We start from the raw sequence: 16,080 nt of genomic DNA, 5'->3' as shown, positions 1-16,080 counted from the left end.
TTGATTGGTTTAAAATTAAAAGATTTAACAAACAAAACAAAATAAACCACGCTAATAGTACTTTGGCGTTATTTTTATTTACTTTCTCTTTTTGGAACCTGTTTGTATTCACCTGAGTCACGTGTTCAAGCTTTTCTTTGTGACCATGAAGGGTAGAAACTTTAATTAAAAAAAAAAAAAAGTAAGCAGCGATTCTCTGGTATACACATGGCTCCTGGAGCTGGGGCTTGAAGAAAACATCACATATGCTGGGAGTTGGCAATACTGGATTCATTACTTATTGAATAAAGAAAAACACAAGTTATCGTGTCTGTGATATTGCTAGGAGCAGGTTGGCAGATACACCACTGCTCTGTACTGGACTGAAGCAGAATTACACAACTGTGTGGCATAGGCCCGGAGAGATTTTCCTTTAGTTTTAGGAGTGGAGGGAAGAGAGCTCTATTTCAACTGTTGCCACAAAGTTCCAAGTACCACAGTAATAAGAACAGTGTCAACCAGAAAGTCACAGTTAGCAGCCATGGATTTCTTACGATCCATTTGTCAGTAATGGGTCTGATTTTATTCCTACTGAAGTCTATGGGAGTTCTGTCTTGCAGCTCACCGAAATTTACTCCTGTGCAAAAAAGCCAATATGCAGCCAATTTGCTACTTGAATCCCACTTAGGGCCAGATCTGAAGTCCACTGAAGTCAATAGGAGAACATAAGAATGCCCATACTGAGTCAGACCAAAGGTCCATCTAGCCTATTATCGTGTCTTCCAGTAGTGGCCAGTGCCAGGTGTCCCAGAGGGAATGAAGAGAACAGGTAAACATCAAGTGATCCATCCCCTGTCATTCATTCCCAGTCTTTCCAATGACTTCAGCAGACTTTGGACCAGGGCTTTAAACCTGATTTTAAAGACTTCAATGGTGCACCACCCTAGTGCTGTCCCTCTACATGGGACTGAATTTCACTCTGATTATTGTAGCCTGCAGGTTATCAGGATGAGCAATATATCTTTTACCATGCTGTCCCCTATGCATGCTGCAACCTCTTCAAGTCCCTTATTCTGTCCTCCTTTATGTCCCTCTTAGACACCCACTTCTGGCATGCTGCTTACAGTGAAATGAGCTCACTTGTACATTTCCCTATTCACTGTTCACTTTCCACTAACCTCTGTCTGTCTGTCCCAAGATTGCAAGCTCTTCAGAGCAGGGAGTCATCCTTTCTTGAATGTCTGGAAGCCGCCTAGCACATTGAAAGCATAAACAACAATTAATAATGATAGCACAGACTCCTCATTCCACTCCAGAACAATGAGTTGGCTGTAAGGCCAGAAGGGACCATTAGGGTCCTCTAGTCTGGCTTGACATGGGCCACGACATTTCAGCAAGTGCCTCCTGCATCAAACCCATAATTTAAGTCTGGACTAGCACATGTCCTTTTAGAAAGACACTCAATCTTCATATCAAGACGTATAGTGATGGAGAATCCACCCCAGCTTTAGGTAAGTTGTTCCCAGGGTTAATCACTCTTACTGTTAAAAATGTGCATCTTATTTCTAGCATGAATTTGTTCAGCTTCTCCTTGCAGCTATTGGATCTTGCCTGATAGGATTAAAGAGACCTTGACTATCAGATGCCTTCTCCCCACGTAGACGTTTCTAGACTGTGATAAAAATCACCTTTTACCTTTGTCTTAGATAAACTAAATAGACTGAGTTTCTTTAGCCTCAGGTTTTCACACCTCAAACCATTCTTGTAGCTCTTTTCCAAAAGGTGATAGGAGGCTTTGGTGATTCTTCCCTTAAAATCAGTCGAGTTACCACATAACACATCTGGAAAAACCATTCAAACATTAGTTTGGCTGTGGTGTCCCAACCACAAAATAATATGTTTATTTTTTTCCACCACTTTTTTTGTCCTTTTATTGATAAAATCTACACAAAAGCTAACTCATCATAATAATTAATTAAAAAAAAACAAACCAATGCTACACATTCTCCTGTGTTTTAGAAATTGTGTCAGCCATTGAGTTTCATTGAAATATTCCTGCTTTATGCATTTCCTTCCAATCCATTTTGGGCACATAGCATCCATTTGGGTACCCAAAAGTCCATTATTTTTTGCCTATGCCATCTCTGGATTGTAAATGTGTGAACTGACATTCCATCATGTTTCCCCATTTTTAGAGCCAAAATGGTAATTATAGTGTCGACAATGAAGCACGATGAAGATAGTAAAAAATCCAAAGTACCCTCCATAGTGCACACCATGTGTCTTAAAATATACATGCACCCAAGGTTTTTGTTTCTTTCTTTCTTTCTTTCTTTGTTCTGCTGCATCAATTGCCAATGTCCTTTTGGTTCAACACAAGCTGTAATGCCCATGTTTGGAGTTCAAAATATTAGCACTTGACCCCTCCCCCTAAAAGTAAAATAAAATAGCCATCATTTTGTTGTTTGATTTAAAAGAAAAGAAAAATCAATTTAAACAAAGCTTTAAGAGTAATAAACACTTAATAAAGAAGCTATGACTGACCCACCTTGGAACCTCCCACCTCGTTTTTAACCTGTGGTTCTCCTCCTCAAGAACCGTGCAACGTAGAAAAATCAAATATACAAACAGAACTCTTAATCCATCCCTTTATGTAGCTAGAGTGAATCTATTTTTAATAAGAACTTGACAATCTCTCTTTAATATTTACACCAAGGAGTTTGTTTGAAAGTTTTAAAGCAAAAGAAAATCTTCAAGTTCTCAGCACTGAATTGCAAGACAGAATTTCCACACTTTTCTTGATCTCTTTTCCTTTTGTGTTTGTTGGAACATTTGCAACTGGCATGGTAGATTTTTGTTTTTCTTGTCCTGTTCTCTTCTGAGATGAAAGTTCCTCTAAAGAATTCCCTACTCCCACCCATTCCCAAAGAAGCGGTCTCCATGATTAGTTTGGTATTCTTTCAATGTAAATGGCTGGAGCGGCTGAGCGCGCAATTGTTGCTATGAAGCTGTGGTCTCGATTGAGTTCCAGGTTGGTGGTCTCAACCTGCTCCGCCCGGGAGATGGTGTCATACGCCTTATTTACATGGAGAGGCTTGTGGGCCTGGCAGTATCCAATCACGGGTTGGTCATAGCTGTAATAGGGCAAGGTCTTCATTGGGTGAAGGACCTGCATCAGAAAAAACAGAGACAAAAAGAGAAACATGTGAATGGTATGCTTAACTAGGTGTTTGTACAGCACCAAGCACAATGGGCCCTTGGATAGGTCAACCTCTTGGAAGTATCACAATATGTTAAAAAATAAAAACATTTAAACACTTTTCAGAGTCTCTCTGAGTCCCTTTCACATAGGTCTAATTCTGCAGCCCTTACAGTTAGTGGGAATCACTTATGCTTAATTCTCACTAGAATAAATAAGACTATTTGTGGATGGAAAGCAAAACTGTGCAGGGAGCTCAAGTGCTGCATAGACTTATCTTATCCTAGATCTCTAGATTCCAAGGCCTATCCTAGATCCCATCTCTCCCTTTTTTTGAATTCCTTTGTAAGCATCTTACTATATGCTGGCCTAAAAAACCAAAGATTTTTAAAAATACCCCATACTTTTAAATGTTAATCCTAAAAACTAAATATAATTAATAGCAAAACATTAGATACAAATCTTTTCCGATCTAACTTTGCAAGTAATTTAATAATCTGCAGGAGATAAGCTGATCAAATTGAAAAAAAGCCTGCTCCATGGGGGTTGGTGAGAATCTACGGGAAATACAAGTTGCAGTTTATTCCAGTAGGGGTAGAAAAACTAAACTCATCACAGCTGGAAATACACTATCTGTAATTCTATCTTGTAACAAATACTTCTTTATATTCCCTTCCAAACTTTAAATGAAGAGCATAGAGTTCGTCATGAGTTTTCATTCATGGTATACTTTGTCCAGACAGATATGAAAAAGCAGTGCATCTCAGAGATATTAATGTTAATTGCAACTTTTATTGTAGAATGAATGTGACACATTGTACCTCAAAATAGCACCCTGTACCCCCCATTCATCATTCATATATGATTGTGATATTTCATACAAATAGGCCATGTAAGACACCACATGAAAGGTCATGATCTGCTGAAACTGCATGTTCTGTCAAAATATGAATATCATTAGTGTGTATGATGTTATGAGATTTTTCTGTATGGCTATTACTGAAATATGCTGAAAATTTGCTAGGGACATACAAAGGACTCCCACTCGAGTGGGTGTTCAATTACCATTAATCAGCAGGACAGTTGTAACCAAGGGATTTACAATTCAGTGAGGGCTGCCCAAGCACTACACAATGGGAACTGCTCACTTCTATGACTCAGTTGCACAAGATAACACACCAGGGGAATTGCTCAATCCAGTGACTCAAGAAAGCTCACCAGGACATGTCTGGGCAACTGTCTTCTAGGCACATGGACTAAGGATATAAAATGGGGAACGGTGGCAGCATGTCTTGCCCTTTCTCCTCCCCCACCTATGCTGGAAGCAACAAGAACACTGAGAAGATGAAAAGTTCAACTTAGCAGTCTGGTCCAGGCCTGTGTATTGAGAATTGTAACATCCAGTGGGGGAGAAAATTGCTTGATCTAAATACTGCCTAGTGTAATAAAGTTTAAGATTTATATTGTGCACTTATCTTTTATTTTCTTTGGTAACTATCTCTGACCTTATATACCTACCACTTATAATCACTTAAAATCTATCTTTCTCTAGTTAATACATTTGTTTTATACTTTACCGAAAACAGTGTATTTTGCTTGAATTGCTTGAGAAATCTCAGTTTAAAAAGGCTGGTGCATGTCCTCTCCACACTGAGAGAGGGGAGGACTGGGTAATAAATGCACAGTGGTCAGGCTTCTGACCAGGGCAAGATAGTACAGCTCTGGGGTGCAAGACTGCGGAGCTGGGGGGAACTGGCTGGTGCCTTTCTCTGGGTGATTCATGGGTGGCTCTGGGAGCATACATGCAATCTAGCTGGGTGTGGGGCTCCACATGCTATTGTGCTGAGTGATAACAGGGCCTGGTCACTAGCAAAGCATTGTGGTCATAGCTGCTTGTCCCTAGCAAAGCATTGTGACAGACAGCCCAGGCTGGAGAGTTAGGTGTGCACAGTGGTACCCCAATTCCAGGTTGTACCCTGGGGATCCCATCACAATGAGTTTCTCCTGCATTCAAATCTAATAGGTAGTAGTTTTGTCCTTTTTCTCTACAGAATGCTGGAGGGACTCCGAGACACTCCCAGCTGTTGCAGTTCAACTAAGAACTTTTTCATCTTAAATGCACCAATGCAAAAGTCAAACCACTCAGAAGACTTTGAAGTCACAGCTAAGATCACTTATATACCAAATTCTTCCCTGGGGTCAGCAGATACAATTCTCATTTGAACTGGAATTTGCACCATTTTACAACAGTGTTTGAATTTGTCCGTAGCTTTTAAGGCAGGTCTTTATGATATAGTAAAAGCCAAAGACTGTTTGTTTTCTGTAGATCTTTGTGATTGAGGTCCTGTGCTTTACAGTAATAATATACAGTACATTAACCACCTGGGTCCCCCTGTGTACATCATTGTTTATTCCCTCCTCTCCAAACAGGAGTTAAAAAATCAGAATCACAACAATATCTCTAAAAGGCATTTAAATGTATTTTCCTTACCAACCATTTCTCAGTACTTTTCCAAACCATCCCTTGATCAATTCAAGGTGTTTTCTCTCCTCATTCCTGAGATCCCACTGAGAATTTGTCTAGAATGAGGATTTTTGCAATTTTGTAGCTACACTGACTTAGCTGCAGTGGTACAACAGTGTAGATGTGCTGTGTTTCATTGGTTCAAATATCTCCAACATAAAGAATTATTTCTTGAAGGAGAGAGCAATGATCTCTTGCAATGGTTAGTCTTTTCCCTTACCTGTGGCACTATCTTGCCATGCCATGTTTGACTGCAAACCCACCCCTTTGTAGCAGGACTGTTAACGTATCTGCTTTTATTAGACGGGATCCAAAACACCAACCAGTGGAACTAGCCCTGGAAGCAGATGTGTCAGAATACTGCAAGAAAAGCTATTCTTAAGGTATCTCCTGCCAAGACTGAATATAGAAGTGCCAAAAGTCTCCCAGGAAAGTTCACTTTTGGGAGTTTTGCAGTCCATATTAAAAGTTTGGAGGAGCAGCTGAACATTTGAGTGCTTTTCCAAATGAAAGTCAAACTTCAAGCCTTCAGAGGATGGTCTGCCACAAACGGGGATGGCCCTTCATTTCATGAAAGATATGATTTCTGTGTTGTATTTCCACGAAGACATCAGAGGCTGATTTTCATTTACACTAGGATCCCTTTACACTGCTGCATTAGCTTACATTTATTCCCATTCCAAGGTTTCTTTACAATGACCAAGTGGCATGAAGAGACCTTAGTGCAAATGAGAACAAGGCCCATATGTACTTTTCAGAGTATGGGCCTGATTGTGTAAACTGTCAGTTATATAGGCAGTCCCTATTGAGATGACTAGTTGTAGGACTATTCATGTACAAGGAAAAGTTGGCAGGATCAGACCCTATTGTGAGTAATGCTGTACAGGGTTGAGGAAATTGGTCATTCTAAAACAAGCTGAAGCGATTAGATTTTCTATTGAAGCACCATATGGGAACTTGATATAAATTCCCACACAGGGAATTTATGAACACAGTAAATCCAGTCTCCAGAATAATGAATATCTTGCTTCATTTAAGAGTAAGGAAGGATTTATGGTTAAGGCAGCGGACTGGGACACAGGAGAATTAGGTTCAGATCCTGGCATCTGCCATAGTCTTCCACAAGTCACTTAAGTTACCTTACACAACAGTTCCCCCACTGTAAAATGGGGAAAATGCTGCTTCCTACCTCCTCTCTTAGTCTGTAAACTTTTGGGGGCCGAGATGTCTGTACAGTGCCTAGTTCTATGGAACACCTCTCTCAGCTGGGGCCTTTCTCACCTTAAGTACAGACCACATACACTCTATGTCTCCTTCTACCACGGTGCTTTATTATATTGTTCCAGCTGGCCAGAGTCCTGTAGTGCTGTTTACATATTTACAAGTCCTGGCCATATCCCCCACTTGCTTCTCAAGGAAGGGAGCAGTACCAGCAGTCATTACTGCCTGTCTTACGGCCCTCTGCTTCCCACTTTCCAGGACTTCCTTCCTCTTCATTCATCTGTTCCCAGCTCCTGGGGTTGCCTCCCCCTCTAATTAGCACTTCAGCTGTAGCTCCACTTGTTAATTGATTCTCTAATTAGGCCCCAATTAACCTATATTGCTGGGGATTTGAGTGACAGTGCTGAGTCAGCTTCTGACTCAGCACCTTGGTTACAGGCCTCTCAATTGCTCCTGCAACACAAATAATAAACTACAATTTAAACATTCAAAGCACAAAAACAGATTACCATAAATACTGTAAAAAACAAAATAGTACCTAACATTTCTACAACCCTTTGCATCTGAGGATTTCAGCACCCTTTGCAAAAGAAGACAAATATGATGTTAGTCTCATTGTGCAGGTGAGTAAACTGAGGCACAGAGCTGATACTTGAGAGTAAATCCATGATAAAGGCAAGAACAAAATTCTTATATACTAGCTGCTAGGCCTATGCTCTATTTGTTGTACCACTCTGCCACCAGTAATAGCGGCAATTTAGGCTAGAAAAAATTCTGAATTTGGCTTTGGAACATAGTAAATTGTAATGAAGACAAACAGTTGCTTAGGAAGGCATACAACAGATACAGAAAGCTCTTCTTTCTTTTATGATCAATCATAATATCCCGTTCAGTCTTTGGCTAAGTGTACTCGTTCATTATTACAGTCCAGGAGAATGAGTAAGGCAGAGACATAGCATGAAGGATAACAAGATATTTACCACAAGACCATGCACCAGTACATATCTGTTAGCAATCATTTCTAAATGAAATATTTCCTTTTCTAAAAGTTGTATTGTCTAATAATATTTATTTAGGTTTAATAGCTTATATATACCTAAAATGAAACATACTCCGATGTCACTGAGATTTATAGGTGACAACTTTTTTTTTTTCAGTAATTCTTTGTACTGAGGAGGGATAATCTAACTTCATTTAAATGTTTTTATACAAGGACATATACAGTCTATGAAGTGTTGCAAATAGTTGATTAAGTAAATGAATGAGGTGCTATCTGTTCTTTGAAGTAAGCTTTGACTCTGGGTTTGTCTACACTACAAAGTTGCAGCGCTGGTGAGGGGGTTACAGCGCTGCAACTTAGGAGGTGTACACACCTGCAGGGCATTACCAGCGCTGCAACTCCCTGTTTGCAGCGCTGGCCGTACACCCGGTCGAGCCTCGGGTGTAGAGGATCCAGCGCTGGTGATCCAGCGCTGGTCATCAGGTGTAGACACTCACCAGCGTTTTTGTTGACCTCCGTGGCATAAGCAGGTATCCCAGCATACCTGAAGAAGCCTCTCTGGTAATCAAGCAAACTCCACTGCCCTGTGTTCGCCTGACCCCTCCTTTAAATGCCCCGGGAAATTTAAAAATCCCCTTCCTGTTTGCTCAGCCAGGTGTGGAGTGCAATTAATCAATCAATCACTCAGCGACCATGCCTCCACACACCAAACGAGCCCCAGCATGAACCAATGCAGAGCTGCAGGACCTCATTAGTGTTTGGGGAGAGGAGGCTGTGCAAACACAGCTGCGCTCCAGAAGGAGAAATTATGATACGTATGGGCAGATATCTCAGTCCTTGATGAGAAGGGGCCATGAATGGGACGCCTTGCAGTGCAGGGTAAAAATTAAAGAGCTGAGGAGTGCGTATTGCAAAGCCCGTGAGGGAAATCGCCGCTCAGGAGCTGCCCCCACAACCTGCCACTTTTACAAGGAGCTGGATGCCATACTTGGTTGTGACCCCACTGCGAATCCTAGGAGCACGATGGAGAGTTCAGAGCAGGGAGCAGTGGGGGATGTTGTAGAGGACGGAGACAGTGAGGGTACTGGCGTGGAGGGAGACACCCCGGAGTCCCAGGACACATGCAGCCAGGATCTCTTCTCCAGCCCGGAGGAGGCTAGCCAGTCGCAGCAGCTGGAAGTTGATGTAGAGGAGGAAGCTGAGGATCGTGCTCGGGGTAAGTAGATTTCTATGTTTTGGGAGAGGAGGATTTTGGTTATGGCTGCCTGCATGCATGCCTAAACGTGGAATAGCCCATTGATTTGATCTATCACGTCTCTGTAATCTGCCTCGGTAATCTCTTGAAATGTTTCTGCAAGAGCGTTTGCAATTTGCTTTCTCAAATTGATCGGGAGAGCCACCGTGGTCTCTGTCCCGGTCAGGCTAACTCGTCCGATCCACTGTGCAGCGAGGGGTGGGGGGACCATGGCTGCACACAGGCAAGCTGCATAGGGGCCAGGGCGGTATCCACATTCCTGTAGAAGACCCTCCCTCTCTTCCCAGGTAACACGCAGCAGTGATATGTCTGGCAGTAGGAAACCCTGTTGAGAGTTTAGGGGTAATTGAGTGCAGGGCGCCAGATTCGCGGTTCCCCAGCCCATGGCGCTCTGTTTTTCCCCCCACCTGCCTCCCAGCATGTAGGCAGCCCCGCGGTGTGCTCCCGTGTTTCCCACCCCCCCTCCCAGCATGTAGGCAGCCCCGCGGTGTGCTCCCGTGTTTCCCACCCCCCCCTCCCAGCACGTAGACAGCCCCGCGGTGTGCTCCCGTGTTTCCCACCCCCCCTCCCAGCACGTAGACAGCCACGCGGTGTGCTCCGGTGTTCCCCGGCCCCCCCCTCCAAGCAGGTATCCTTCCCCGCGTTGTGCTCTGGTGTTCCCCACCCCCATCCAAGCAGGCACCCAGCCCCGCGGTGTGCTCCGGTGTTCCCCGACCCCCCCCCTCCAAGCAGGTATCCTTCCCCGCGTTGTGCTCTGCTGTTCCCTGACCCCCCTCCAAGCAGGCACCCAGCCCCGCGTTGTGCTCTGGTGTTCCCCACCCCCCTCCAAGCAGGCACCCAGCCCCGCGGTGTGCTCCCGTGTTTCCCACCCCCCCTCCCAGCACGTAGGCAGCCACGCGGTGTGCTCTGGTGTTCCCCGATCCCCATCCAAGCAGGCATCCAGCACCGCGTTTCCACCCCCGCCCCTCACCGTCAGGACAGCGTGAACGCGGACCAAAGAAACCACTCCCCCAAGCAGCTAGCTCACCACCTTCCTGTTCACTACTGTCCCTTCTTCAGGACACCAGCTACCCCCTGTACCCATTGCTGATAAACCCCAGTGACCCAGTGGTCAATTCCCACTCCCAAGGGGAAATCGGGGCAAAACCACTCACCCCATTTCTCGCCATGACTTAGCTTGCCTGCCCTCTCTGTGTTATGTGAGGTATGTGAGAAGGATGCTACCAAAAGTCTCAAAAGTCCTTCAAACTGTGATAATAAACAATGATGCCTCTGTGTATTACATGGTTCTATCTCTGTTTTCTAGGGACCTTGACTACTGCAGCCGTATCACCAGCCTCACGTAGGTTGCAGAACTTGAGACGGAATCCTAGGAAATCAAAAGAGGAATTGATCAAGTCTGTTATGAGCCACTACAACAGAGAAAGTAGGAATACAGAGGAATGGAGAGAGAAGACGTATGAATGGAGAAGCAGTGTACAGGACTGGAGAAAGAGTGTACATGAATGGAGGCAAACAGAAAGCAGGAGAAAGGAATTGTCTGCCAAAAAAACCACAAAGCAGATGATAAGCCTCCTGTCTCGCCAAACTGAGTCTTTCGAGTCTCTTGTAGCCATGCAGACAAATATGTACCGTAGTAACAAACAGCCCTCCCAAAGACCTCTTCCTTGTTCCCCAGTCTTTCCACAAAACAGCTTTCTCCAGCAGCCAGTTCCATATTATCCCCAGCTGCCCCCAACACCTATAAGATCACCTACCAGCCCTGATAACTATAATTCTTACTCTGTTCACTCCACCCCCACTGTTCTGCAGCATAGTAATGCTGAAGTGCAGCAGACAGGGAATATTGATCAAAATAGGACATATTAAAACCTGTAAATGTACAGTCCACCACCCCAACCCCCTTGCCTGTTATGTACTGTTTGTTGAATAAAGTTTTTTCTTTCTATTTCTTTCACTCCGCTTTATTGTTGCTGGAAGTGGGAAATATTACACAGCAAGGTAAAGCAAAGCACATCAAATGCATCAAACATTACTGTTGGCTTTCAGCATCAAATTGCTCCCTTAAAGCATCCCTAATCCTTGAAGCCCTTTCCTGGGCCTCCCTATTAGCCCTGCTCTCTGGCTGAGCAAACTCATCCTCCAGGCGTCGAACCTCGGAGGTCCATTCCTCAATGAATCTTTCACCCTTCCCTTCACAAATATTATGGAGAGTGCAGCACGCGGATATAACTGCGGTGATGCTGCTTTCCATCAAATCTAGCTTCCCATAAATACAGCGCCAGCGAGCTTTCAAATGGCCAAAAGCACATTCCACAGTCATTCTGCACCGGCTCAGCCTGTAGTTGAACCGGTCCTTGCTCCTGTCAAGCTTCCCTGTATATGGTTTCATGAGCCATGGCATTAAGGGGTAAGCGGGGTCTCCAAGGATCACAGTGGGCATTTCCACGTCCCCTACTGTGATCTTGCGGTCTGGGAAAAAAGTCCCGGCCCTCAGCCTCCTGAACAGGGCACTGTTCTGAAATATGTGTGCATCGTGCACCTTTCCAGGCCATCCTGAGTAAATGTCAGTGAAATGCCCACAGTGATCCACAAGCGCTTGCAGAACCACGGAGAAATACCCCTTGCGATTAACATACTCTGATGCCAGGTGAGGTGGTGACAGAATAGGAATATGAGTCCCATCTATTGCCCCTCCACAGTTAGGGAACCCCATTTCTGCAAAGCCATCTACAATGTCCTGCACGTTCCCAAGAGTCACGGTTCTTCTTAGCAGGGTGCGATTAATGGCCCTGCAAACTTGCATCAGCACCATTCCAACTGTAGACTTTCCCACTCCAAACTGGTTCGCCACCGATCTGAAGCAGTCTGGAGTTGCCAGCTTCCAGATTGCAATAGCCACCCGCTTCTCCACTGGCAGGGCAGCTCTCAATCTCGTGTCCCTGCGCCGCAGGGTAGGGGCGAGCTCAGCACACAGTGCCATGAAAGTGGCTTTTCTCATCCAAAAGTTCTGCAGCCACTGCTCGTCATCCCAGGCTTGCAGGACGATTTGATCCCACCACTGAGTGCTGGTTTCCCGAGCCCAAACGCGCCGGTCCACGGAGCTGAGCACGTCTGTTACTGCCACAAGCAATGTACTGTCTTCACAGTGAGGCGATTCAATATCATCGTCTGACTCACTGTCACTCTCACTGTCGCTCTCACTGTCACTCTCACTTTGCAGCTGAAGGAATAGCTCCACTGCCAAGCGCGATGTGCTGGCAACATTCATCAATAAGGTCGTCAGCTGCTCAGGATCCATTTATAAAAAAATTGCAGAAAAAGCGTGTAGAATCACAATGCTGCCACACTGCTCCGAATGTGTACCAAAGCACCACGGGGCGTTGGAACAGGAACAGGAAGCGGAAAGACAATCACACTTCCTTCCCCTTCCCACAAGCCACAGCGCCAATATGGGACGAGGTGCTCTGTGGGATAGCTACCCACAATGCACCACTCCCAACAGCGCTGCAGTGTGGCCACATCTAACACCACTTGCAGCGCTGGTTGCTGTAAGTGTGGCCACTCTGCAGCGCTGGCCCTATACAGCTGTACTAACACAGCTGTAACAACCAGCGCTGCAAAATTGTAGATGTAGACATACCCTCTGTCAGCCAAAAAAACTTAGTTAAGGCCATGGCTACACTCACACTTTACAGCGCTGCAACTTTCGCACTCAGGGGTGTGAAAAAACACCCCCCTGAGCGCTGCAAGATACAGCACTGTAAAGCTCCCAGCGCTGCACGCTACACCCGTAAGGGATGTGGTTTACATGCAGCGCTGGGACAGCTCTCTCCCAGAGCTGCCGCTTCGACTACACTTACACTTCAAAGCGCTTTGAAATTCCAAATGTAGCCATACCCTCAGTAAGGTTTTGAGCTAAAGGGCTGTATTAATTAGCGGGTATTAACTTCTGAAGTCTTCACCTCTGTAGATCTTCCCACTAAATGGTCTAAACATTGCAGTCTTAACAGCCGCCCACTTGAAACAAACATTCCATTACAAGCAAAATTTACATAAACCTGTATCTGAGGGATTAACATAAAAGATTCAATGGGTGAAATTTAGGAATGCAAATCTTCCCTTTCAAAGTGAAATTAACATTGGAGAGGTTAATGGCTCGATATCCTCATGGCTGAATAACAACTGCACTAAAACAAAGAGAACAAAGCTGAGTGTACCTGACACCAAATGAAATTCTGGAGCAGCATTAAACCCATGTTTCTCAGGGCTGCATGCTTGTTCAGTTTTCTCTTGAATGCTCAGTATTGGTGAACCTGATTCTCCACTCAGTTGGGCCCCAGTTCATCAGAGCATGTAAGCACATATTTAAGTTCAGCCCTATTTAGCAAAGCACTTAAGCATGTGGACAAGAGCTTTGATGAATAGGAATGGACTGTAGAATTCAGAAGCTGCACAGATTTTATGGTGGCATAATGCTGTTGAACTAGAGTTATCCTTGGCAAAGAACAGCTAAAACAGAATGTAAAATCCAGGCCAATAGTTTTGCCTCAGAGAGCTGCCAAGAGAGTGAAATAGTGTAAAGTGCTGTGATAAAAAGTGTATAACGCTAGTGCTACTGGTTTAATGAGAAAAGACTTATTTAAAAATTCTTTCAATGGCTAGAATTCAACTTGGGCTTACTCATTTTACAGCAGGGTGCCATTAATTAACATAATTAATAACCAGGCACTCCCAATGATGTTGAGATAAGGAGATGCCATTGTTAAGAGATTATGTAAAGAGCTGCTAGAGGAAGTACTGCAGTAAAAGCAAAAAGTTTGTTTTTTTCACATAGCCCACAAAAAATAAAAAAACCTAAATCTTCACCTTCATCAACTATATCACTTGAACATGTTTTAGGGCCTGATCTGGTGCCCACCAAACTCAATGAGAGTGTTTTCATTGACTTTAGTGGGCTTTGGATTGGAAACTTGTTGAATATCCCCATGGTCTTATTATTGTAATCCAGGCTCTTTCCTTTCCTCTTTTAGTATATTACCCACACTTGATTCTGCAAAGTGGTTAGGGTGCTAGCCTGGGACTTGGGAGACCCACTTTCAAGTCCCCTCTGTGCCACAAACTTCCTTATACAGGCCACCTACTCTCTCTGTGCATTAGTTCCCCCATCTGTGAAATAGGGATAATAGCACTTTCCTACCTCACAGGGGTGTTGTGTGGATACATATATTGAAGATTGTGAGGCATGCATATATTACATTGCTGGGAATCAGATAGGTTACTTATAACAGATAGGAAGTTATGCCCTTTCTGAAAATCAGTCCCTCTAAGGTGTCTCAATTTGGACATCCAAAAATCGAGACACCCCAAATCACTAGTTACTTTAGAAAATTTGGGTCTTGTAGTTAATTATATGGGCACCATTATAATTTACTAATTTCCAGTACTGTTGGCTCATGTGCCTAAATTAGAAAATAAATACTTTAAAAAAATATTCACACAGCTGGTCCTCTCACTCCAGTGTAATAGTTCAATAACCATCCCATTGAATTAGCTGAGTTTTCTTCTCTAGAAAACAAAAAAAAGCATGAAAATTCTCAGCCAGGTGAGTGCTGTGATTGCCTGCGCCATAGTGCTTTGCAATTAAGATAAACCCAATTTACATTTACCGTATATACTCATTCATTAGCCTGTTCATTTATAAGCCAACCTCCCAAAATGGATAGGTAAAAATAGCAAAAACTGTATGACCCTTTCATAAGCCAACTCTATATTTCAGGGGTTGAAAACTTTGGGTCCTGGCCTGTCAGGGTAAGCCGCTGGCAGGTCGGTATGTTTTGTTAACTTGGAGTGTCTGCAGGCATGGAGCCCCTCAGCTCCCTGTGGCCACAGTTCGCCATTCCCAGCCAATGTGCCACTTTGCGCAGCTCCATTTGGCTAAAAATGGCAAACTGCAGCCACAGGGCCGGTTTGTTTACCTGCCGCATCCGCAGGTTTGGCCGATCGTGGCTCCCACTGGCCGTGGTTTGCCGCTCCAGGCCAATGGGGGCAACGGGAAGCAGTGCGGACCGAGGGACGTGCTGGCTGCTGCTTCCTGCCATCCCCATTGGCCTGGAGCGGCGAACTGCGGCCAGTGGGAGCCGCGATTGGTCGAACCTGCAGACGTGGCAGGTAAAAAACTGGCCTGGCCTGCCAGGGTGCTTACCCTGGCACGCTGCATGCCAAAGGTTGCCGATCCCCGTATTAGATATTCAATTCAATGATTCTATAGAGTTTTAAATCATCAAATTTTGGTGTAGACCCGTTTATAAGCCAATCCCTGCTCTTTGATGCGTCACTTTACCACCAAAAATATTTGGCTTATGAATAAGTATATACAGTAATTTGTTTCCTAAACAGGTATATATCTAATGGTACTTATTGAACAATCCACATCAAGTTAACTTTTAAAGTTAAGTGTATCCATACTTCCTGAATGCACAGACGTTGGAATTATGTAGGTAATATTTTCTCATTTGCTCTAACATTTAGTGTCTCAACACAATGGTTTTGTTACTGAATTAATATGTTTGATGTTAAATCTAATTCAGAGTACATTTTATACTGTATATTATTTAACATAAAAAATAATAAGCAAGGTATGAAGTCATAGTTTTAGGATTAGTCGAACACACAGCTTCACCTAAAAGATAAATTGACTAGATACATTAGCCAGATATAATTGATATAGGAAATGTTAATGAATTTCATGCTGTTGAAAGATGATGAGTTGAAAGCTCTGGAAACTCGCTTTGGAACTGATTCAGGGAAGCACTTAGGCATGTGCTTAATTTTAAGCATGTACTTAAGACCCATTAAAGTAAATGGGACTATACAGAATAATAGAGTTATACAAATGGAGG

The 16,080-nt window shown here is 43.9% G+C and overlaps 2 protein-coding genes across 3 annotated transcripts in view; one reads left to right on the top strand and one right to left on the bottom strand.

Moving 5' to 3' along the window:
• Window positions 1-2,783: 2,783 nt before the first annotated feature.
• The window catches only part of LRRTM4 (leucine rich repeat transmembrane neuronal 4), a 447,797-nt gene continuing 434,500 nt past the window's right edge, over window positions 2,784-16,080 (bottom strand). The window contains exon 3 of one of the 2 annotated variants that reach the window (XM_050940020.1): window positions 2,784-3,148. In XM_050940020.1, coding sequence (XP_050795977.1) covers window positions 2,924-3,148 — 225 coding nt within the window. In that variant the 3' untranslated portion in view covers window positions 2,784-2,923. The remainder of the gene's footprint in view (window positions 3,149-16,080) is intronic. The other variant, XM_050940022.1, reaches the window with a different exon arrangement.
• Window positions 8,900-11,081, top strand: LOC127044954 (uncharacterized). The gene is made up of 2 exons (XM_050940287.1): window positions 8,900-9,139; window positions 10,485-11,081. Exons 1-2 carry the CDS (start codon window positions 8,947-8,949, stop codon window positions 11,045-11,047), a joined length of 756 nt encoding a protein of 251 aa, XP_050796244.1. The 5' UTR covers window positions 8,900-8,946; the 3' UTR covers window positions 11,048-11,081.

Source organism: Gopherus flavomarginatus, chromosome 2 (assembly GCF_025201925.1).
Source record: "Gopherus flavomarginatus isolate rGopFla2 chromosome 2, rGopFla2.mat.asm, whole genome shotgun sequence".
In the NCBI taxonomy this organism is placed as follows: Eukaryota; Metazoa; Chordata; order Testudines; family Testudinidae; genus Gopherus; species Gopherus flavomarginatus.
This window is presented reverse-complemented; position numbering and strand designations above follow the sequence as displayed.